This window comes from Conger conger, chromosome 16 (assembly GCF_963514075.1).
Source record: "Conger conger chromosome 16, fConCon1.1, whole genome shotgun sequence".
Lineage (NCBI taxonomy): Eukaryota > Metazoa > Chordata > Actinopteri > Anguilliformes > Congridae > Conger > Conger conger.
In genome coordinates, this window is record NC_083775.1 from 15,615,695 (window position 1) to 15,637,598 (window position 21,904).

Here is a 21,904-nt window from a genome sequence, read left to right on the forward strand (position 1 = left end):
TGATTTACGGATCGGTGAATCTGCGCAGCTCAGATACAAAAAACTAGTTGATTCCACGCATCCATGGACATGCGCAGTTTACAGTAGCATGAATCCACCGACATGCGCAGTTAACAGCAGTCGGACAGCAGTGGGAAAGGAATGATGGCGTCTTCCGCAGCTCGGTGTACAGCACGCTGGATATCAGTGGCCGTCTCCTCAGGGCACCGGCGGGCCTGCTCCACACTTGTTTCGGCCCACACCGGCGGAACCCGTGCTGTCTCAAAATGGGCAGCCCAGTCGATCGGACCTCGGGGCAGTGTGTTAAGCGGCGGATCCGGGAGTGCCTTGACATTGAGAGGACTGTCAGGTGAGATCCTTCGCAGTAACGCGACGGCCTAGCTAACACAGCTAACTTATCTAACACTCAAAGCTCGCAGTAGCTGTACTGTTTTGAAATTTACGCTGTGACTTGCTTGTGAATCAAATGTTAGTATTTTCAAATTCGAAGCAAAACGTGTCTAATTTTGCGTTTAACTACAATTGCAAGCTAGCGATAAGTACATGTGAACAGACAGCATGATGTAACCGGCTCTGGTAAATCAGTAGTGTCGCGCTCTAGTTAGCACTCGATAGCATACTGAATTTTGCAATATCCTGCTTAGGGATCGATGCAGTCTGCAATTAGCCCATTGTTGGCTGTCATCTAGTATCTTTTTGATCACAGGTAGCATTATTTCATGCGAACATCAGTGAATAGCTATGTGTACAGTTGCAACGTAGTTATCTTGCTAGCATCTTGATAAAAATACGGTCTTCGGCTAGCTAGGCAATGTAGCCAACCTAGCTAGAAAGTTCCCTGTGTTCAGAAATTGACCTTGAGACTGTTTACAGTGATGGCATGAAATCGTATGCCATAACGACATCTGGTTACGTTAGTTTTACAGTTATCAAGTTAAAACGCAAGAACCGGTAAATGTCTAAAGTTAGCATAGCTGGCCAACGTGCATGACACCCAATGTTCTTCGCTCCGCTTGACTTTAAATTGAATTGTCACTGCACGCCAAATATGCAGTTAACGAATAATTCATTATTGCAAGTCTATTTAATAATGATTGCCATAATGGTTAATCTATAAAACCAGGCATCCAATGAAACCAAGCCGCTCCTTCAGGCTCCACTGTGCAGGTTGCAGTGATCGATCTATTGAAGTAAAAATGTTCAAAATGGGTTGCAGATGTTCACACAAAAAGAACGAAGAGGCTGCTTTTGTTTTTCAGTCGTGGGGTTGCTTCAACACTTTGCTTCTGGACTATCTACTTCACCACAGAGACTTGATATGAAAATGCATCCATATATGTTTATGTCAGGGACAGATACTGGCTAGAAGGATGCAACTGCTGCTGGGATCTGATGGGATCTGTGTCTTTATGTAATTGAAGGATCTTTCTGACTCTTCCTTAGAGGATAAACCAAAGTCCACTGCTTGTGGAGATTATTTTATATTAAGAAATTCCCTATGTTAGTAATCGGCGCTGTTACCATTTCCAATACTTTCCATTTGCTTACCAATGCTTGCACTGGAGCTGGGGGCTTCAGAAGTGGTTAAAAATCTGTTAACAAGCCGTCTTAATCTCCATGTGTGTGTGTGTGTGTCTGCGGCAGGTGTGAAGCCCCCCCATGTCATCTGCAGACTCTCATTCCACACTAGCGCCCCAGCGTCCAGCAAGCAGGACTTCTACCAGGTGCTGGGCGTCCCTCGCACCGCCACCCAGAAGGAAATCAAGAAGGCATATTACCAGGTGAGATGGGCCTGGCCAATGAGGTGGAGGGTCTGAGAACGTGGTGGAGTCCTGACTTCACCTTGTAGAGCTTCAGTTAGTGTGACCCGTTTTCCTTTGCTGTGACCCTTGGTCTTGGGCTCATATCTGTTCTGTTGTCGCAGGGATAATGCTGTTCAATTGTCACAGCAGATCTACCCCTGATTCATGAGGTTGATTCCTTGTTGGGGCATTGCTTTGCTTAACGTCAGTCACCAAGTAAATATTCAGCTGTAAATATTCAGACCTATGGACAGAATGTCGAAATTATGAGATGCAAGTGGCTATGGAGATGGGCATCTGGTCAAGCAAGTCAATGAGAAAGTATGCTGAAATTTTGTATTGCTGTAATCATGGCAATTATTGATTTAAGTAATTATGACAATTGTGTGAACTGTAATTGGGTGAGGAGATTTGACTGTAATTAAGCATTGTTTCTGCATTGCCATGGAAATGGTGTCAGGGGAGAAACCTGGGGGAGTTGGGGGACTGTTGTACTTTGTAAATTACTTTGTAGTTTGAGTGTTTTGCTTCCTCCTCAGATGGCCAAGAAGTACCACCCTGACACAAACAAAGATGATCCCCAGGCTAAAGAGAAGTTCGCTCAGCTGGCGGAGGCTTATGAGGTACAGAGAGCTCCTAATAAGTAGTGCGTTCTCCTTAAGCAGCTTGTGATTTAGGACCACCCGAGTGAATGCCACATAACTCGTTTCGGTTATCTCTGTAAGGTGTGAGATCCCAAATATGTGATTGGCTAGAATGTTCTTAACTGAACATTTTCATGGTGAAGATAACAATCACTACTGGTAATGGAGTTATCAGTGATTTTGAAATTAGAAAAAAATATTCCCCAAAATACCTACTCTTCAAAGGGTTAAGTAAGATCTGGAGTGGATCATCTAACTGTGAGGGATAGGGAGTGTCGTTGTCATCCCCGTGGCCGGCAGGGTTAATGAAATAAGATGAAGACGGACTGTGATGTGTGTCCACACAATGGTACTGAAGCATGACTGGTCTACACAGTAGTCATTCATTTTTCCCCACAGCTGATGGCTTCTTTCACTGCACAGTTGATAATACACCGTTAGTGGTTTAGCTTAACTTGGCGTTATGTCTAAGTTAGACTTGTTTGAGTGACACGCACCATTATACATAACGTTATTAGGTTAGTAATGTTCATGATTGCAGCGTGATGTATTGATACACTTCAGCAGGCCATTATTACAGCAGTCAAGTAGACATACTGTTCATGGAAAGCCATTCGCAGGAGCCTTAAATCCCTACAAATTTGTATTGATATGGGTACTAATTCGCAGCAACATGTAATGGAGAAGGGTGTGAGACCTCATGATGGTGGAGGGCCTTGTTCCACCTCGTGGTGTTGCGGTTCTGATGTTGGAGGGCCCTGTTCCGCCCGTGGTGTTGCGGTTCTGATGTTGAAGGGCCCTGTTCTGCCCGTGGTGTTGCGGTTCTGATGTTGGAGGGCCCTGTTCCACCCGTGGTGTTGCGGTTCTGATGTTGGAGGGCCCTGTTCCGCCCGTGGTGTTGCGGTTCTGATGTTGGAGGGCCCTGTTCCGCCCGTGGTGTTGCGGTTCTGATGTTGGAGGGCCCTGTTCCGCCCGTGGTGTTGCGGTTCTGATGGCGGAGGGCCCTGTTCCGCCCATGGTGTTGCGGTTCTGATAGCGGTCTCGTCGGCAGGTGCTGAGCGACGAGTTGAAGAGGAAGCAGTACGACACGTACGGCTCGGCCGGGTTTGACCCGGGCCAGGCCGGCGCCGGACAGCAGCAGTACTGGAGAGGAGGGGCCAGCGTGGACCCGGAGGAGCTCTTCCGGAAGATCTTCGGCGAGTTCTCCGGGAAGCAGGGATTCGGAGACTTCAACTCCATGTTCAGCCAGCCCCAGGAGGTCCGCCACCCACAGCCGTTTTCCTACTTTTTATCTTTTGGTTACGTAGTTTTTGCTCAATTTCCATTTTAGTAACATAGACTTCTCTTATTTGCTTCAAGTAAATGTCAACATCCAACAAATTATCCAGGGATCATCAAACCTGGCCCTGAAATCCATATCCAGCCCTGGTTTTCATTTCTCCCAGGGGATTAACTGTAGAATTGGTTAATATCTGACTCCCTGGTAAAGGGAGGGTGGGAAACCTGCAGTTCTCGGCCCTTGTGGACCGTGATTTGATGATCCCTGCAATAATCCAAAACCTTTGACGTCGTCGGTTGCAGCGAGGCTTTGTTGCCGGACTGTAAACCGACCTTAACACTACACTTCACTCCTGTGACATCGTGTGTTCCCGTTCTCTCTCTCTCGCAGTACGTGATGGAGCTGACCTTCACGCAAGCGGCGAAGGGCGTGAATAAGGAGATAACGGTCAACATCGACGACTCCTGTCAGCGCTGCGACGGCAAGGGCAGCGAGCCCGGGACGAAAGTGCAGCACTGCCACTACTGCAACGGCACTGGCATGGTGAGCGGCGTCCCCCACTGACCCTGGGTCAGTTACACAAATCTCCTCGTACCGGGTGGAGACGCACGTAGGGTTTGATTGAGCTGATCCCGGATCAGCTCGGTGGGTTGTTCGTGCGTCTGGGCCCTGTGACGTCACTACTACCAGCTGATCAGCATGTACCTTGTCCGGGTTTGGGGCTACCTGTGTGCATCTCCCGTCTCTTTTGTGTGATACCAGCCGAAAAACATCCGTGCGGCATTAACAAAAAACGATCTAATTAAGTCTGTTTGTGTGCGGACTGGTTATTCTTTCGAGGCTCCGGCGCCCATGTGAGAACGTTTGACGCGAGCGTGTTGTCGTTGGGTCTCCTGCAGGAAACCATAAACACCGGGCCCTTCGTGATGCGTTCCACCTGTCGCCGCTGCGGCGGGCGGGGCTCCGTCATGACCACGCCCTGCGTAATGTGCCGCGGGACGGGGCAGACCAAGCAGAGGAGGACCGTCATGGTCCCGGTGCCCGCAGGTGAGAGGGCGTCCTGCACCAACCACCCTTCGCGCTGGAGAGAGTTATTAACATTACACGTCTCACACGATAGCAGGGTCTCCTACGCTGACCTTCACACTGGAGTTATTCATATTACACCTCGCACAATGGCATTTCTGAGCACCTTAAAATCAAAGACATTGAATTGAAAACTTTAAAGAGCTAAAATAATGAAAAATCTACGCAACATACGTTTCAGTTAAATATAAAAGTATATTTGGAAAAATATAATGTGCTAATATATTCGTAAGATATTAGTTTCAAGGAATATATTGAAGTGATGTCAGGGCAGTTTCTCAGGGGTCTGAGCCTTCTGTGGACTGGCAGTTAAAGAAATTATTTTTAAAAAAGCCCCAAAAAAGAGCCATTGGCTTTTTAAAGGTTTGTGTCTCAGAGCAGTAACATCGGTGAGTCCTTCAGCTGAGAACACCTAATCGCGCACAGATTTCTGTGCTTCAGTGAACCCTTCTCTCTCTCTCTCACACACACACACACGCACAGCACTGAGTGAACACAGTGAGGGCCAGGCAGGCTGTGTCTAACCCCTGTGAATGCTTGTGTGCTGTCCGCAGGTGTGGAGGATGGCCAGACAGTCCGGATGCCCGTGGGAAAGAAAGAGATCTTCATCACGTTTCGGGTGAGTGCAGACAGGTTCAGGAGTGCCAGTTTTTTCCTTTTTCTTTGTTTGTTGAAATTATCATTATTATTATTATTATTATTTAATTTTTTTAATAAAATCACAACCACATTTTAACAAGGGTTTTTTAAAGGAAAAGGTTAAAGGAAAAAGGCAAAGTTGATTAAATCACAGCCTGTGTCACAAGTTCAGGAACCTTCTCAGAAACCGGTCATGACTGGTCGTGACTGGTCGTGACTGGTTGTGGTCCCCCTCCCCCCCACAGGTCCAGAGGAGCCCGGTGTTCAGGCGGGACGGGCCGGACATCCACTCAGACGTTCTGATCTCCGTGGCCCAGGCCATCCTGGGGGGTTCTGCGAGGGCCCAGGGCCTGTATGAGACCATCAACATCTCGGTGAGAGACCACCACCCCCCCACACTCACTCAGCAAGGGCCCAGGGCCTGTATGAGACCATCAACATCGCGGTGAGACCACCACCCCCCCACACACACTCATTCAGCAAGGGCCCAGGGCCTGTATGAGACCATCAACATCGCGGTGAGAGACCCCCCCCCCCCCCCCACACACTCATTCAGCAAGGGCCCAGGACCTGTATGAGACCATCAACATCGCGGTGAGAGACCACCACCCCCCCACACTCATTTAGCGAGACCACCCCCCCCACACTCATTCAGCAAGGGCCCAGGGCCTGTACGAGACCATCAACATCGCGGTGAGAGACCACCACCCCCCCACACACTCATTCAGCAAGGGCCCAGGGCCTGTATGAGACCATCAACATCGCGGTGAGAGACCACTACCCCCCCACACTCATTTAGCGAGACCACCCCCCACACTCATTCAGCAAGGGCCCAGGGCCTGTAGCATAGTGGTTAAGGTAAATGACTGGGAGAGGCAAGGTCGGTGGTTCTAATCCCGCTGTAGCCACAATATGATCCACACAGCCGTTGGGCCCCTGAGCAAGGCCCTTAACCCTGAATTGCTCCAGGGGAGGATTGTCTCCTGCTTAGTCTAATCAACTGTACGTCACTCTGGATAAGAGCGTCTGCCAAATGCCAATAATGTAATCGCGGTGAGAGACCACCACCCCCCCACACACTCATTCAGCAAGGGCCCAGGGCCTGTATGAGACCATCAACATCGCGGTGAGAGACCACCACCCCCCCACACTCATTTAGCGAGACCACCCCCCACACTCATTCAGCAAGGGCCCAGGGCCTGTATGAGACCATCAACATCGCGGTGAGAGACCACCACCCCCCCACACTCATTTAGCGAGACCACCCCCCACACTCATTCAGCAAGGGCCCAGGGCCTGTACGAGACCATCAACATCGCGGTGAGAGACCACCACCCCCCCACACACTCATTCAGCAAGGGCCCAGGGCCTGTATGAGACCATCAACATCGCGGTGAGAGACCACCACCCCCCCACACTCATTTAGCGAGACCACCCCCCCACACTGATTCAGCAAGGGCCCAGGGCCTGTACGAGACCATCAACATCGCGGTGAGAGACCACCACCCCCCCACACTCAACACATCATGCTGTAACAATCAATATCCTGCAGCCATACCCTGTACTGCAATCATCAACTCTAATTTCTTCTTTTCTTTTTTGAATTTGTAGATATTTTGGTATCCACATGTCTCCCACACATAGACAGTCAGCCCTGTCCACTGATACCCAAAACATTCAGTAACCTATTCTGGGACATCATTTTTGTTGTTGTTTTTTACAGACATCCACTTATATGAGGGGTGGTTTGTTTCCTCCGATGCGCAGCACACACATGGGACGAGCTCTGTTCAGGAGGAGACTCTTATATTCCGCTCTTCTCCCCTTCCCACAGATCCCAGCTGGGATCCAGACCGACCAGCGGATCCGTCTCTCGGGGAAAGGCATCGCCCGGATGAACACCTACGGATACGGAGACCACTACGTCCACATCAAGATCCGCATCCCCAAGTGAGACCTGCATGCTCATTCCTTTTGTTCAAATACATCAGGCAAGCTTATTCCAATGCAGTTAAAGTATTTGAATCTAAAACGGACACTATTTGATCCCAGGTCTGAGAACCACACAGCACAACACGGCAGGGTCGATCATTCCCAGGCAGCACAGTTTGTTAGTCTGTGTGCCTGTCTCTAGTCTGTGTGCCTGTCTCTAGTCTGTGTGCCTGTCTCTAGTCTGTGTGCCTGTCTCTAGTCTGTGTGCCTGTCTCTAGCCTGTGTGCCTGTCTCTAGCCTGTGTGCCTGTCTCTAGCCTGTGTGCCTGTCTCTGGCCTGTGTGCCTGTCTCTAGTCTGTGTGCCTGTCTCTAGCCTGTGTGCCTGTCTCTAGCCTGTGTGCCTGTCTCTAGCCTGTGTGCCTGTCTCTAGCCTGTGTGCCTGTCTCTGGCCTGTGTGCCTGTCTCTGGCCTGTGTGCCTGTCTCTGGCCTGTGTGCCTGTCTCTGGCCTGTGTGCCTGTCTCTGGCCTGTGTGCCTAGCTCTGGCCTGTGTGCCTAGCTCTGGCCTGTGTGCCTAGCTCTGGCCTGTGTGCCTAGCTCTGGCCTGTGTGCCTAGCTCTGGCCTGTGTGCCTGTCTCTGGCCTGTGTGCCTGTCTCTGGCCTGTGTGCCTGTCTCTGGCCTGTGTGCCTGTCTCTGGCCTGTGTGCCTGTCTCTGGCCTGTGTGCCTGTCTCTGGCCTGTGTGCCTAGCTCTGGCCTGTGTGCCTAGCTCTGGCCTGTGTGCCTAGCTCTGGCCTGTGTGCCTGCCTCTAGCCTGTGTGCCTGCCTCTAGCCTGTGTGCCTGCCTCTAGCCTGTGTGCCTGCCTCTAGCCTGTGTGCCTGCCTCTAGCCTGAATCAGAATAATAGTAGACATCATCAAACTGCTGTGGTTATTGCAGTGCAGCATAGTGGATACTGCACACACAACATATCTGCTCACCCACTCACACTCATTGTAAAACTCGCCTCGAATGTGCAAATTCTTGTCCACCCCAGTTATAAATCACAACACTAAAAAAGACCTCAACGCAGTTCCTTAGAAACATTAAAAACATGAAAGCACATCCATGCATTGAGTTCCCTCTGGGCTATCTAGGACAACAGTAAGGTTGGTTGACTTAATCTATCAATTCTCCTTGTACTGAACAGTGAGTCACATTGGGAGCAATAGAGTAACGTTCAATAATAAAGGTGTTCGATTTAGTCCGTTTAGTCGTTGGTTGTGTTAGTGTGACGTGTCGCTGGTTCTCTCCCTCCCCCTGTTCAGGACGCTGACAGACAGGCAGAGGGCTCTCATCATGAGCTACGCTGAGGACGAGGTGGAGGTGGACGGCACGGTCAACGGTGTGACCGCCACGACTGCGGGTGGGTAACGGCCGCACACAGAGGGACACCCAGACGGACGGACAGACGGACAGACACGTACAGAGAGTGAGACGCACAGACAGACACACGCTCCGCCACTCTTCTCAGGGTAGACGCAGACCAGTTCATCTCAGGCAGTTTAACTGACTAAGTTTGTGACTTAAGTAATGTCAGTGCCTCAGTCCCGGTCTAATAATTATGTCCGTCTTGGCATGTCTGGGTTGGTACCAGAGGATCTAAGTAAACCCTTAACAGGATGTCTTGAGGGGGAATCGTCAGCCTTGTATACATAGAACACAGAAAGAAGACCTGTATAACCACCTGAGCCGAGATATCTAAAGACCCATCTCAGCTTTCTGTTATTGTATTCCAGTAGGGTGGCTTCTGCCCCAACCAGGAACAGCCAACACACTGCCACTTGTTTAGAATCCCGGACGCCTTTGTATTGAACTCTGGCTGATGCAGTCCCCATTTGTGTCCAGGTGGGGGCAGCAGAGATCAGCAGGCAGAGGGAGAGGCAGGGAAGAGCGAGGAGGGCGGATTCTTCTCCAAATTAAAGAAAATGTTTAGCTGACAGCCACAAGTCAGGTACGACGGCCCACCACACCTTTTTTTATAGCCCTGCTCGGCACCGTTTCTGCCTCAGTCACCCTTCGGTCTGTCTCCTGGTTTGTGGCTGTCATGCAGTGGGTTTTGAGCCTCTGGATTCAAGGCTGCAAGGAAGCCATTTTGGCTCTTAAGCAAGCTCGAGGCCTTCAGCCGTTTTACCTTCACACACACAGACCTGGGTCACGGTTTGGGTCCAGCTGTGCTCTGCACACACACGCATGCTAAAATGGCAGATGGGGAGGTTGGTCTTAAGGACGGGTCACTTAATGTTATTCTTTTATTTGTAAAGTGACAACAGTGTCACCATGGAGACACAGCTGTCACTGTGGTTACAGGACTGGTGCAGTAAGGTCTCGCAGCTGAACCGCACTGGTTCCGTCTCTGGCGTAGTTAACCAGACGGTTGTGGGTTCTTAAGCCATGTAGGGCAGTGCTGTTTTCATGACTTACTTTGTCTCTTGCCTCATGAGTGTGCGATGGAAGTATAAGGCAAGCAATATAGTGTGTGCAGAATTGTTCTGATTGATTTTTAATTGTGTTTTTCGTTTCTGTTTGTGTCCAGGTAAAAGGTCCACTGGGAGCTAAGGAGAGACCGTGGGGGTGGGGGGTTGGAGAGAACAGCCAGGAGAGAATCCGCTGGCTCGTGAGAGGACCCGAACCCAAACCTGAACCTGGACAGTCCCGGAACTGACGGCACGTCACCCGTGCCCCGAGGAACGAAGGCATCCAACACAACTCATCACAAACGGAACACCAAACAGCCAAGTCACCCGGTTCACTAACGCCCGACACCGCGGCGCGGCTAGCTCACACTGTACAACAGCAGCCCCACTCTACCCAGTTGGACTCCTCACTTACCATGTTCATGTCTGTAAGTCTACCCGCCCAGGGAAGGGTACGTTTGTTTGAAACGGTGCCACTTGTAAAGCAAAAGAAAGCCGCATATTCTGCCTGGAGATGTTCTTGGAATTAGTCACTTTACGTCATTTTCTGTGGAAAATGTTTGAATGTGTGCAGAATGATTCTCGTTTCCTTGGCTCCAGCTGCTTTGAGTGCATCTTCAGTTCACTAGAAAAGCTTTACAGCTGAGAGTGTTCTGACCTCTAAGTTGCCTCAAAGGTAAAGGTTTAAAGGGACAGTTCTCTCTTTCTGGGGGCTGCCATGGAGTTACTGTGCATTTTTTGTTGTTTCTTTAAACCGCAAACATCAAAATGCTGTACACTTCCCCTTGTACAACGAGTTGGTTGCCAGAAACATCATCGTTTACAGTCTGGGTCAATCGAAAACTCAAAGAGAACTGTCCCTTTAAGCCGTGGGGTCCACTGTGTTGAAAGGCACACAGAGAGAAACAGAACCCTGAGAGTTAAGTTTGGTTGGCAGCACGGAGCATTGCTAAAAACCGACCCATCTGGTGTGGCTGACTCTGGTTTAAGGACTGTTGTTTCTTTCACTCGTGGACAGATGATCCATGATAGTCCTAATCCCAAACATTCACTGTCAAATATTTACGCTGTTCGTCAGGGCAAATGTATTTACCCATGCAATTCCTTATCAACCAGAACCATTTACATATTTCCAGCTCCAGGTATATAGGCATATTTCCAACTCGATAAAACTCGACAACGTAGTGTCAGAAAAATCAGCGTCCAGGACTGCAGTTTGCAAGGGTTTTATTTTTCAATTTGTCTAACCAGTTTTTTTTTTACAGTATTTATTTTATTTTAAGTATGGAGCTGGACCGTGAAGGTTCTAGCAGTTACCCAAGCAGGTGAAGGCGTCTCTGCGTTTGGGCTTCTTCGTAACTGAACCGTCCATGTCGGCTGATGCACTACGCTGCAGTTGCCATGGCAGAAGTGACATGCCATCCAGATGCTGAACAGTGATAAACTGATATTTCTGAGCAGTGTTGTAGCATAAAACAAACAGCAAGTGCATGGCTGCTGTTGTCATCACCCCCCCACCTCCCCCACACAAACTTTTACACGAAGTGAGTCGAGTCAAAAAGAATCCCATTCAATAATCTCTAGCTCTGTACATAGATTCAGTTGTTGGTATGGAAGATGTACTTATGTCACATAGTTGGAACAGACAAAGTTGGACAATAAATCTATATGAATACAAACATGAAATGGTCGATGCCTGGAGTCTTCTTTCACTGTGGATGTATCGCTGCACTCCTGTACACCCTGGAGTCAGTTGACTGGTCAGAAGTTCAAGATGTATTTTCACCTACTGAATTCAAATCAAACCTTGACAAGTAGAATCCATCTAAACTTGGGTTTCAGAATTGTTTTGTATGAAAGAGAAAATTGTAATTGCTAAAACTGGTAATTAAAACCAGTTATGATAAGAATGTTTTAAAGATCATATGTCGTGCCAAAAAACAGGGTTGAAACGGCCTGGTGTGTCCGGTGTTCTTTGTCTTGACAGTTCCAGCCTGCTTTCAGCATGTACTGAAGGCTGCCTGGAATCAGGCTGCCTGTTTAATATCCAAATAAAATTCAGCCCACTGAATTCTGTTTAGGCATTGCCTCTTTTTTCACACCACCCCTGATAAGGAAACCACAAAGACAAACAACTACATGCAGGTCTGATACTGCCCAAGCCATAGTGTTAACCCATTAGCCCAAATGTTCTGCATGGCAACACACACATATTGCATTTATCTCAGTCTCATCGTTGATAATGTAACATTACATTCAGAATGCACGGTCTCCAGGGACCAACACTGAACAGGTGAGGGCTCCATAAACAATCAGCTATAACTCCCCAGTACAGATCCAGGTCAGAAGAAAGGGACATGACAGCAGGGGGGGGAATGGTTGTACAAGAATTCACCATTTTCATGTTTTTATTTCATAGCACAGGTGATACAGTATGTTCTTGTTAGCACAAATCACTTTTTTTTTTACTTTTATTTTGCTCAGCAGAGACCTGTAGCATTTTTGTTAATATTTCCTTGTTATTATAGCTATACTAAACAGACCAACAATAACGACTCGGGTTAGGATTCCTGTTTAAATAAACCCAGGACAGGCCGGTCCAGCGTGGCACGTTACACACGCATGGTAACACACCCCCATTGGTCCAGGTAACGCTCCTCACCAAACAGCTGCCGTTGCTGAAACTGGGCTCCGGATGCATTGGCGTCGCCATGCTGACATTGGAAAACACTACACATGCTATGTTTCATCCTAAATTCAAAATGGAGGAGCGCTACTGCAGGACGCAATGCTTTTGAGTAATGGGAGAAAACTGAACATTTCCCTTTCGAAACTAAACATACTCCCTTTTGAACCGAGTAAATACCCACGATTCCTCTCTATGGGGACAGGAAAATAACTGTTAAAACAACCAGGTTAAGAGAGTTAAGAAGAAAAATGAACAAGCGGCAAAAAACAGCATTTGTGGATGGATGCCTGCGATACAGTGCATTGTGCTTTGCTGTGGACAGTACCAGCGATTTTATCTTTGCATTGTGAAAGTAAAGAACAATTAGTTAACTGCTGCTCCTTCCCTTGTGTTATTCTGGCCACACCAGCCACCACAAACCATTTAAAGGACATAAATGGAAAAAAATGGATGGTGGCGGGAGGGGAAAAAAGAAAAAAAAAAAGGATGCAAGAAGGAAAGCAGTAACCTGACGATGCGTTTCGTTTTCTGACGTCCAGCAGAGAACTCTGGGATATATTGATAAAGGAGGGAACTCTGTTTTAGACACAACAGAACAGAGGGCTCCATTTCTTTCCCGATGCATTTTCCATAAACATAAAATCATACACACGTGTGGGTGCATATTAATACTACTTACTGAAATGACCCGTGCATTGAGCAGCAGGTTTATATATTGACGAGGTTACACTTCACATGCACCTTCATAAGGCCTTGACAGAGCAGACATGTCTTCATGAGCGATGCTGCTGCAACTCACACAATTCACAAGCAGTGCCAGCATTTTAAAATGGCCGCCATTACAGTACAGCGACATGTCATTTAAAAAAGGGATGAATAGGACCGAGCTCCATCAGCCATCTTGGCTCTGAATGAAGACGTACCAGCACATTGCAGCGCTGTGGGGTTTCACAAAAGCCTTTTGAAAGTGTGCTTTTGTGCGAGTGTAATAGAGCAGTCTTCTTTTTTGCAAGAGCAGCCTTACTGTTGGATGGTTGTTGTCTGCAGGACGGATTTGATGGGTTTCAGATTGCTGCTCTCAGTGTCTCCATGGTAACGGTAGGAGATGGGGTCACTGTTCGCCGTACGCACGACACAGGCGAGCACGATTCCCGTCTCGCGTCTAATACTGCGCTTTTATTACAAGTTATGAAGTACAAATGACAACGGCTCCATTCATTCTTCTAAAGAAAAACTCTAAGCGATAGGGGGCAGTGTCTCAAACTCACCCAAAAGAGCCCTAGTGCATACAAGTCTCAGGCACGGAAATGTGTACAACTTCACCTCAGCCATCGGTGAGTTTAGCGACTCAAATCTCAAATGACCGCGCCCAACCACGATCGGTGTGGTTTTAAAATCATCAAATCAGTGGTTCCAAAACCTGAATATACTGTGGGACACGGTGGACAACCAATGGGAAGGGACTTAAAGGTGGGGTTTTTTGTTAATCTTGCTTTTTAGAGATTAAATAAGTAGTCTTTGTTTTTAAACAAACTCCCTGTATTTGGTGCTTAATACAAAATAATGTAAAACCCTGATATCGCCCAAGAAATACCCTCCCCAAAAAAAACAATGCTATCAATCTACATAAAACAATATCTGTAAAATAACACTGATTTTGTTGAATGAAGGAATGGGCAAAATGTCTGGTTTGGATACATGCCCATATATTGGACATTCCATTTGCATTATACTCAGGTTCAATAATTTTAACCGTCTTCAAAGCCAACACACAGCCTACAGCATAGTATTTGGGGATTAAAACTTGGCCATTAATTTACTTTGAAACTGCTCAGTGCAACCGTATGGACGGTTTTTTACCCTGACGAGAGGTTTCTGCCTGGGGGAACCACAAAGAACTGCACAAAAATCCTCACATCTGGTGGAGCAGGGTTGGCTTTCACTGCATATCAGCCCCAGAAAAAAGCCACCAGCAAAAGCAAAAAAATAATAATGATAATAATAATAATAATATTAATAATAATAATAATAAAAAAAAATTTAAACCTTCATCCTGTGGTTTTGGAGCTCGCGATAAAAGAAAATAGGATGTATAAAGAATGACACCAAAAATATAAATCCAATAACAGCTTCTCTAAAACCTTTCTGAAATAGAAAACATACCTGCCTTTCTGCAGAAGACTTTTTTTTGCATTTCTGTTCCGAGAAGTGGCTGAGTGAGTGACAGCTGTGAGGACCTATGGGAAGCGGTCAGTGGACATGACTGGACAGGGCAGAAGGGCTAGTGAGGTAGCAGAAAGAGGCGGGACTGAGAAATGGGAGGGGCGGAAACCATCTTAGGTCCGTAAACCTTACCCAAGTCTTTAAACTCCACCCCTCTCCTCATCCTACCCTTCCTGTCATCCATCCTTGCTTGCTTCCTGGAGGGCTACGATTGGCTGCTGTAGATGCCGGGTCACATGAGGTACCAAGCGACCAATCCAGCCAGCGCGGCGACCCAGGCAGCCAATAGGACCTGACCAGTGGGGTGTCTGAGGACGGCCGTGGCCATCTGACAGGCGTATGATGCTCCCCCGCTGGCCGCTGTCAATCAAAATATCAAAATATCAATCAATTAATCAATCAATATGGTTGAGATTGCACCATTTACAACAAAAAAAAATCACACAGCACTTCATTTCATAAGCTTTTTATTGTTGTGCCTGCATAAGGGTATACTTGCTTTATTACTGCTAGCATTCTGTTTGCTAAAACGGTTTATTTTTGTTTGTCATCAGATTAACATACAAGACCCAATTTCTTATCTTTCAGGTCATCCTTTGCACTTGAAACTGTACTTCTCTCTAGCTTCGTTCAATGCACCTGTCCCAGGTTACGGTTATGCCCTTTGTTGTACATTGTTCTGGATAAGTCTGCCAAATGCCTATAATGTAACTTCATAAGGGCATTGTTATTTTAGGAAAACCCAAGCTGAGGCAATTTTAGAAAATGAAGGCACCCGAGCTCAGTGCGGGAAGCTGGAAAAGAGCAGCTCCATAAACGAAAACACGCTGAAGAAAGTAGGTCAAGCCTTTCCCGGGTACTGCAATGGAGCAAATGTGGAACAAGGACATCTGAGAGAGATTACACCAACCCAGCTAATCACCTACAATAGATTCCAAAGCTTTCCAAGCCCATGACCCACTTAGTCAACAGACATCTTCCTGTGACCCAGAGCCAGCCAGAAAAAAAAAATTAAGAATGCTTAATGTTTAATTTGATTGACGTCTCAGGGCCCGTCTCGGACCCTCTCTTGAATGCCGGCGGGTTCCGACTCACAGCCTGGTCACCACCGCGTCCAGTGGTGGCTCGAGCGGGCGGGTACCTTACCTTTAACCTTCAACCTTTAACCTTTAACCTGTTCTCCCCTTTGTTTTGCTTGATTACAAACACGCACACTTCCTGAACTGGCTCTGCTCACTGACTGATATTTTCGGGTACTGTCATTTTCTTCATGTTGCCATGTTAGCGGCTAAAAATGAGAAAACTTTCCGTATGATTTGATCATTTGCAAGAAATAGATAAATCTGCTTAAACAGTACTGTAACCGAATTCAGTCGCTAGCTTTAACTTAAAGTACTCATTCATCATAGTCTTAGCTGTGTTGTGTTCACCAAATTATGTTGGTGAACGCAACAGCACGGCAGCACGTACCAATTTTAGCAGTGTAGTAGGGACATTTGCTGATGTCCCCCTGCATGTCCCCATGAACGGGCATTCCTGCATCCAGAACTTCATCTGGCAGGGTTTTTCCCACCTCCTCCAGCTCAGCAAACACCTGGGAGAGAGGAAAGAAAAACTTGATTGTTTCCCTGAGCAAAACGTTCCAAGCAAGCACTTCATAACTTACCGTGATGTACTACAAGACAAGATTCGCATTCCTTTCTTCATGTTCAAATGGAACACACACATTTATAGCAATTATCAGGCCAAGGGGTCCGGTGGGTAGGTCTTTCATGGTCATTGTTGAACTACTGTGTAGCACAATGGTAAGGAACTGGACTTGTATCTCTGAGGTTGCAGGGCCAACTCCCAGGTGGGGTGCTACCACTACGCACTTGCGCCAGCCATTTATCCTGAATTGCTTCAGTACGTTAGGTTAAGTGTGTGAGAATTTAATAAGTCTGCTCAATGCCTGAAATGTCAGTGTAAATATAGAAATAAAATGTGCTTGAACTGGAGGCCCATGCTAGCGCCCTCCCTCCATCACCTCCATGTTGAACCGGAGACCCATGCTACCTCCCTCCCCCCTCAACTCCTTGTTAACTGGAGGCCGAGGCTAGCTCCCGCCCCCTCACCTCCATGTTAAACTGGAGGCCAAGGCTAGCTCCCTCCCTCCTCACCTCCATGTTAAAATGGAGGCCGAGGCTAGCTCCCTCCTCCCCCACCTCCATGTTAAAATGGAGGCCGAGACTAGCTCCCTCCTCCCTCACCTCCATGTTAAAATGGAGGCCGAGACTAGCTCCCTCCTCCCTCACCTCCATGTTGAACTGGAGGCCGAGGCTAGCTCCCTCCCCCCTCACCTCCATGTTAAAATGGAGACCCATGCTAGCTCCCTCCCCCCTCACCTCCATGTTGAACTGGAGGCCGAGACTAGCTCCCTCCTCCCTCACCTCCATGTTGAACTGGAGGCCGAGGCTAGCTCCCTCCTCCCTCACCTCCATGTTAAAATGGAGACCCATGCTAGCTCCCTCCCCCCTCACCTCCATGTTGAACTGGAGGCAGAGGCTAGCTCCCTCCTCCCTCCCCTCCATGTTAAAATGGAGACCCATGCTAGCTCCCTCCCCCCTCACCTCCATGTTGAACTGGAGGCAGAGGCTAGCTCCCTCCTCCCTCACCTCCATGTTAAAATGGAGACCCATGCTAGCTCCCTCCTCCCTCACCTCCATGTTAAAATGGAGACCCATGCTAGCTTCCTCCCCCCTTACCTCCATGTTGAACTGGAGGCCGAGGCTAGCTCCCTCCTCCCTCACCTCCATGTTAAACTGGAAGCCGAGGCTAGCTCCCTCCCCCCACACCTCCATGTTGAACTGGAGGCAGAGGCTAGCTCCCCCCCCCCCCCTCACCTCCATGTTAAAATGGAGACCCATGCTAGCTCCCTCCCCCCTCACCTCCATGTTAAAATGGAGGCCAAGGCTAGCTCCCTCCTCCCTCACCTCCATGTTAAAATGGAGACCCATGCTAGCTCCCTCCCCCCTCACCTCCATGTTGAACTGGAAGGCCAGGTTGGCCTCCTCCACGACCCTTTCCTTGGTGGGCGCGTCCAGGTCCAGCTCATTCATGCGGCTGCGGTAGAGCTGCTTGAAGGCCTTGGCGCTGTGGATGCCGTCGAACTGGTAGAAGTTGAGGCCCTCGCCCGTGGCCGGGAGCTTCATGGCCCTCTGGGCCACCTTCTTCAGCACCTGCCCCCCTGACAGGTCGCCCATGTAGCGGGTGTAGGCGTGGGCCACCAGCAGGGCGGGGTCGCTGCCGCCCGCCTCGTGGATGCGGTCCGTGTAGCGGCGGGTGGCCGGGGAGCAGCTGACCTGGTCCTCCCAGTCCTCCCCGTAGAAGAACTCCAGGTCCCGGGCCAGCGCCTCGTGACGGTGGAGCTCGGCAGGGAAGTAGAGCGGGGCGATGGCGGGGTGGTCCTTGTTCCTCTCCAGCTCCTCCTCCATGGCCGTGTAGGTGAAGTACAGGGCCACCGCGCCCAGCTGTGAGAGACGGGCCAGAGAAACCGTGTAAAACACTGAGCTCCATTCGGCCGTTGAACAGACACCCTTATCCAGAATAACGCAGACACTGTACACTCTTTAAAAGTTCTACCCAGCAAACTGTCTGAGGAACGTCAACCGCCCCCCCACCCCAGCCCAACCGGCCTGTTGCACTCTGACCTTGAAGAGCTCCCTGCGGATGCGGCCCCTGAGGAAGTCTTTGACGAACTGTGTGTTCTCCGCCTTGTCGTGCGACTCCTTGGTCCCTGCAGCCAGCAGCTCCGACAGGTCTTCAGGCCTGGGGCGGGCCAAAGAACGTCAACCACACACTCCATGAAGAACAGTATTCAATCTCTCACTCTCAATCTCTCCCTCTCAAAACACCTTCTGCTGTTTCCCCTATAAGAAGCCTGCCCACCGTACCCCTTCTCATTTTACTGTACGTGCCCCACCCCCACACCCCCTAACTATCTGCAATCTATTGCATTGAACACCCGCTCAATAAGCATCCTTGTTTGAATTCAGTCAACGATGTGGTTCTTAGCTAATGAACTGCAGTAATGAATGTCAGGTTAGGTATGCTCCTGCCAGAGCCCTTGACTAAGGGCTGGAGTTGGTCCCCAGGTACTGCACTGTGGCTGCCCACTGCTCCTAGTAGCTAGGACGGGTCAAACACAGAGGACAAATGACCCCACAGGCTTCAATAAAGTATCTTATCTTACCTCACACCACTGTTTATAATGGTGAGACACAATGAAGGTGAGTCACCTCATGCGCCCACTTAGGGGATGCTGGGTGTGCCACAAACATCAGCAGAGGTTAAGAGGTCAAGAGTTATGGATTTCCTTCACCAGTAACAATTAAGTGGATAATTAAGCTACTAAATGAGACCGCCAGATTTGGGATGGGGTAGAGCTCCATGAAAGAGTATACACAGACAGGCACAGGCACACACACATTCATGTGCACACAGGAAAATACATGGAAACAGGGGTGCACAACATCAAATGCATGCCGTAATAGTCAATAGAAAATCTATGTTATAATGGTATACAGTGAGCTGGATTATAAAATCTATGGTATAACACTATACAATGATGTGAATGATATAATTCATGCTATAATAGTATACAGAGCCAGCACACCCTCCCACCCAGCCCTGGGATAAGGGCGTAGTAGTAACGTTGACTCATGCATGGTGTGAATCAGATTTCCATACCTGATGCTCTCTTCTACCTCTTTCTCTTCATAAACCATGCTCGTGCCGTTAGAAATTCCCTCCTCCTTCCCAGAATCCTCCACCTTCTCTGCAGGCATTGTTCCGTCCGTCTGTCACCACACTCTATGGTCAGGTGATTCAGTAAAGGGAGATCATTATTTATTTTTTCATGTTAAAGGCATACTATGCATGACTTTCACCTTGAGGGAAGAACAGCAGAATTCTTAGAAGCAAGCAATAGAATTAGAATTAAGAATTAGAAGAATTAAAGGTAATATTGTATGGGCCTTGAACCAAATTATGCTGTTCCTCTTTCAGGCCATCATCTAAACAGTACCTCACAGTGATGTTACTCAGTCTTGTTAATCAGGTAACAAAAGGCATGATACGAATGCCTTCCACTGCTTATCTGTGGGTGGAGATCATATGTGGTTTATTGCAAAGTGGGAACTGGGAGAAAGGTTGGAATTACCCTGCCTCAGATCGCCCATTCATTGTCACTATTCTCTCTCTCTCTCTCTCACACACACACACACACACGCACAGACGCACACGCACACTGCTCCAGTCCATATTTTCGCACTCCACAATGACATATAATGATGCAAGTCCGCTCGATGCGACCGTGACAGAACACTGCATACAAATTAGTCACGTCCCATCGCACTGCGCACAAGATGGTGACATCACTGCAAAACGTGAACAAGCCAAACAGCTGCCACCTGCCAAAAAACTACTTCCATAAATCATGGTCAGACGCCTGCTTTGTCTCAGAGACGAAGACCTCAAAAACGGCGACGATGTTCTTTGCATTCTTCGTTATCTCGGTTGGCGTTGGAAACGCCGCTGAAACAGATCTCGTTTAATTGGGCCTGTCTTTTTTTCAGCCTGGCCCTCCAATAGATTTTTTCAGGCTCTTAAACTCAGCAATCATCAAAAAGCACATTATCTGTGTTCTTGCGTCATTAACCGACTTCTCCAGTTATATGAAGCATATGAAAGGTATTCTACACACAAGCGACAAGCATGTGAAATGCAAATGGCAAAGCTCGTCTAGCCTTGTCATTTGCCTAATTCCTCAAGGGCATCGTGCACAGCCTGCTGCCCGACATGCCAATCAAAGTTTTGGTTTGCAACAGTACAACATTTATTTTGTTTGTACTGTCATCTGATCTTTGTGAATGACAAGGTCACGAAAAATAAAACACTCAAAACACCTTAACTCAAAAACTCCATGATAGGCGACGAGTGGGGAGATATGCTAGCTTTGTCTATGTATTCATCGAGGTAGGACAGACAATTCCCAAGACATTCGTGGTGGGATTGATGTGACGTAGATTGACAGTGCTGAGTTGTAGCGCTGTAGATACTTCTATTCTAGCGTCAGTTCTGACCTTGTCCAGTGAAAAAGTGGTCTGCGCCAGTGTTACTCTGGAACCGGTCCTGATGATGACGACGACGACAACAACAACAACAGAATCTCACCCACGGGGCAAACAGCTGGCGCAGCACAACAGGAGCGTAAAGAGCGGTGACAATGCACTTCTCAAGCTAAGGGGGTTGGGCGCTTTAACAAGGACAGAAGCGAAGCTGCACAATATGGCACTAACAAAGCAACACAAACACGCGCACGTAGCTACGGTAACCTGCTGGAGCTATCCTCGCGTCTGCTTCGTTTTTGTTAAACCGACAGTGGGTACGCGTCAATGGAGCAATCTATAGCCATGTAAGCAAGCAGGAAAACATCTAAGTGACAGTCGCATTGAAATTTCATATGGCAAAATGCTCTTCAAAGTACCGACAGATAGGTCCCGCAAGATAAAGTTATAGCTCAACTGCAATGTATTTGCCTACTACGCTACTTTACTGAACAGACAGCTATGTTACCTAGCTAGTTAGTTAGTTTTAGCTGTCGTTGACTTGCAACAAGTTAGCAAGTTATAGTTGCCATGTTCCCGTTCTGTTCGTTCTCCAGGGATCCTGTAGGCTAGGTCATTGGCTCGAAAAACGGATTTTATAGCCAAATTATCTTAAGGCTTGCCAGCTATCAAGCCAAGTACCAACAACAAAGTTCATTTCACCAGACAAAGAACTCCGTAGATTCCGCAGTAGAGCAGCTAGCTAGCTCCGTTGCCGCAATGATTCCACAAATCAACCATGTATGTATTGTCATGTCATAGTTTCCGTGCAATCTAATCGGTAGTGTGGATTTAATATGCCCGTGTACGCTATCTATCAATCTATATATAATCGTATAGCTAAATCAAATTACCTTCCTCTGCGGTACGTAGCTAGAAGCGTTCCTTCCGTTCAATATTTGCTGCTCACACAGAACTGGCTGCTCATGTGTTCATTTGCTAAACAGGAAGTACTGGCTGGCGTGCGTGGCTGCGTGCATGAGAACAAGAGAAGATACAGTACGTGATGAC

General features: G+C 48.1%; 2 protein-coding genes across 3 annotated transcripts; one reads left to right on the forward strand and one right to left on the reverse strand.

Moving 5' to 3' along the window:
* The first annotated feature begins 79 nt into the window (after nt 1–79).
* Nucleotides 80–11,521, forward strand: dnaja3a (DnaJ heat shock protein family (Hsp40) member A3a). The gene is made up of 12 exons (XM_061223443.1): nt 80–349; nt 1,645–1,781; nt 2,342–2,425; nt 3,498–3,704; nt 4,116–4,268; nt 4,625–4,772; nt 5,366–5,430; nt 5,696–5,824; nt 7,285–7,400; nt 8,687–8,784; nt 9,267–9,372; nt 9,955–11,521. Exons 1-11 carry the CDS (start codon nt 142–144, stop codon nt 9,356–9,358), a joined length of 1,437 nt encoding a protein of 478 aa, XP_061079427.1. The 5' UTR covers nt 80–141; the 3' UTR covers nt 9,359–9,372; nt 9,955–11,521.
* A 690-nt stretch (nt 11,522–12,211) lies between these two features.
* hmox2b (heme oxygenase 2b) lies at nt 12,212–21,844 on the reverse strand. 2 transcript variants are annotated; one of them, XM_061223444.1, is made up of 6 exons: nt 21,748–21,844; nt 19,476–19,598; nt 18,437–18,554; nt 17,765–18,256; nt 16,218–16,341; nt 12,212–15,107 (listed from the first exon to the last, which is right to left on the reverse strand). In XM_061223444.1, the coding sequence occupies exons 2-6, from the start codon at nt 19,571–19,573 to the stop codon at nt 14,980–14,982; spliced, it is 960 nt and encodes a 319-aa protein (XP_061079428.1). In that variant the 5' UTR covers nt 19,574–19,598; nt 21,748–21,844; the 3' UTR covers nt 12,212–14,979. The 2 variants fall into 2 exon arrangements, with proteins under 2 accessions (XP_061079428.1, XP_061079429.1); XM_061223445.1 differs by lacking the exon at nt 12,212–15,107 and adding an exon at nt 15,170–16,035.
* Between the last annotated feature and the right edge of the window lie 60 nt (nt 21,845–21,904).

Excerpts from the sequence above, each read along its gene's own strand:
- dnaja3a (XM_061223443.1), top strand. The coding sequence starts at position 142 with ATGATGGCGTCTTCCGCAGCTCGGTGTACAGCACGCTGGATATCAGTG. Across the intron at positions 4,269-4,624 it reads ACTGCAACGGCACTGGCATG|GAAACCATAAACACCGGGCC; the intron begins GTGAGCGGCGTC and ends GGTCTCCTGCAG. Across the intron at positions 5,431-5,695 it reads AGATCTTCATCACGTTTCGG|GTCCAGAGGAGCCCGGTGTT; the intron begins GTGAGTGCAGAC and ends TCCCCCCCACAG.
- hmox2b (XM_061223444.1), bottom strand. The coding sequence starts at position 19,573 with ATGCCTGCAGAGAAGGTGGAGGATTCTGGGAAGGAGGAGGGAATTTCT. Across the intron at positions 18,555-19,475 it reads GAGGTAGAAGAGAGCATCAG|GCCTGAAGACCTGTCGGAGC; the intron begins GTATGGAAATCT and ends GGCCCGCCCCAG. Across the intron at positions 16,342-17,764 it reads CCTTCCAGTTCAACATGGAG|GTGTTTGCTGAGCTGGAGGA; the intron begins GTGAGGGGGGAG and ends CCTCTCTCCCAG.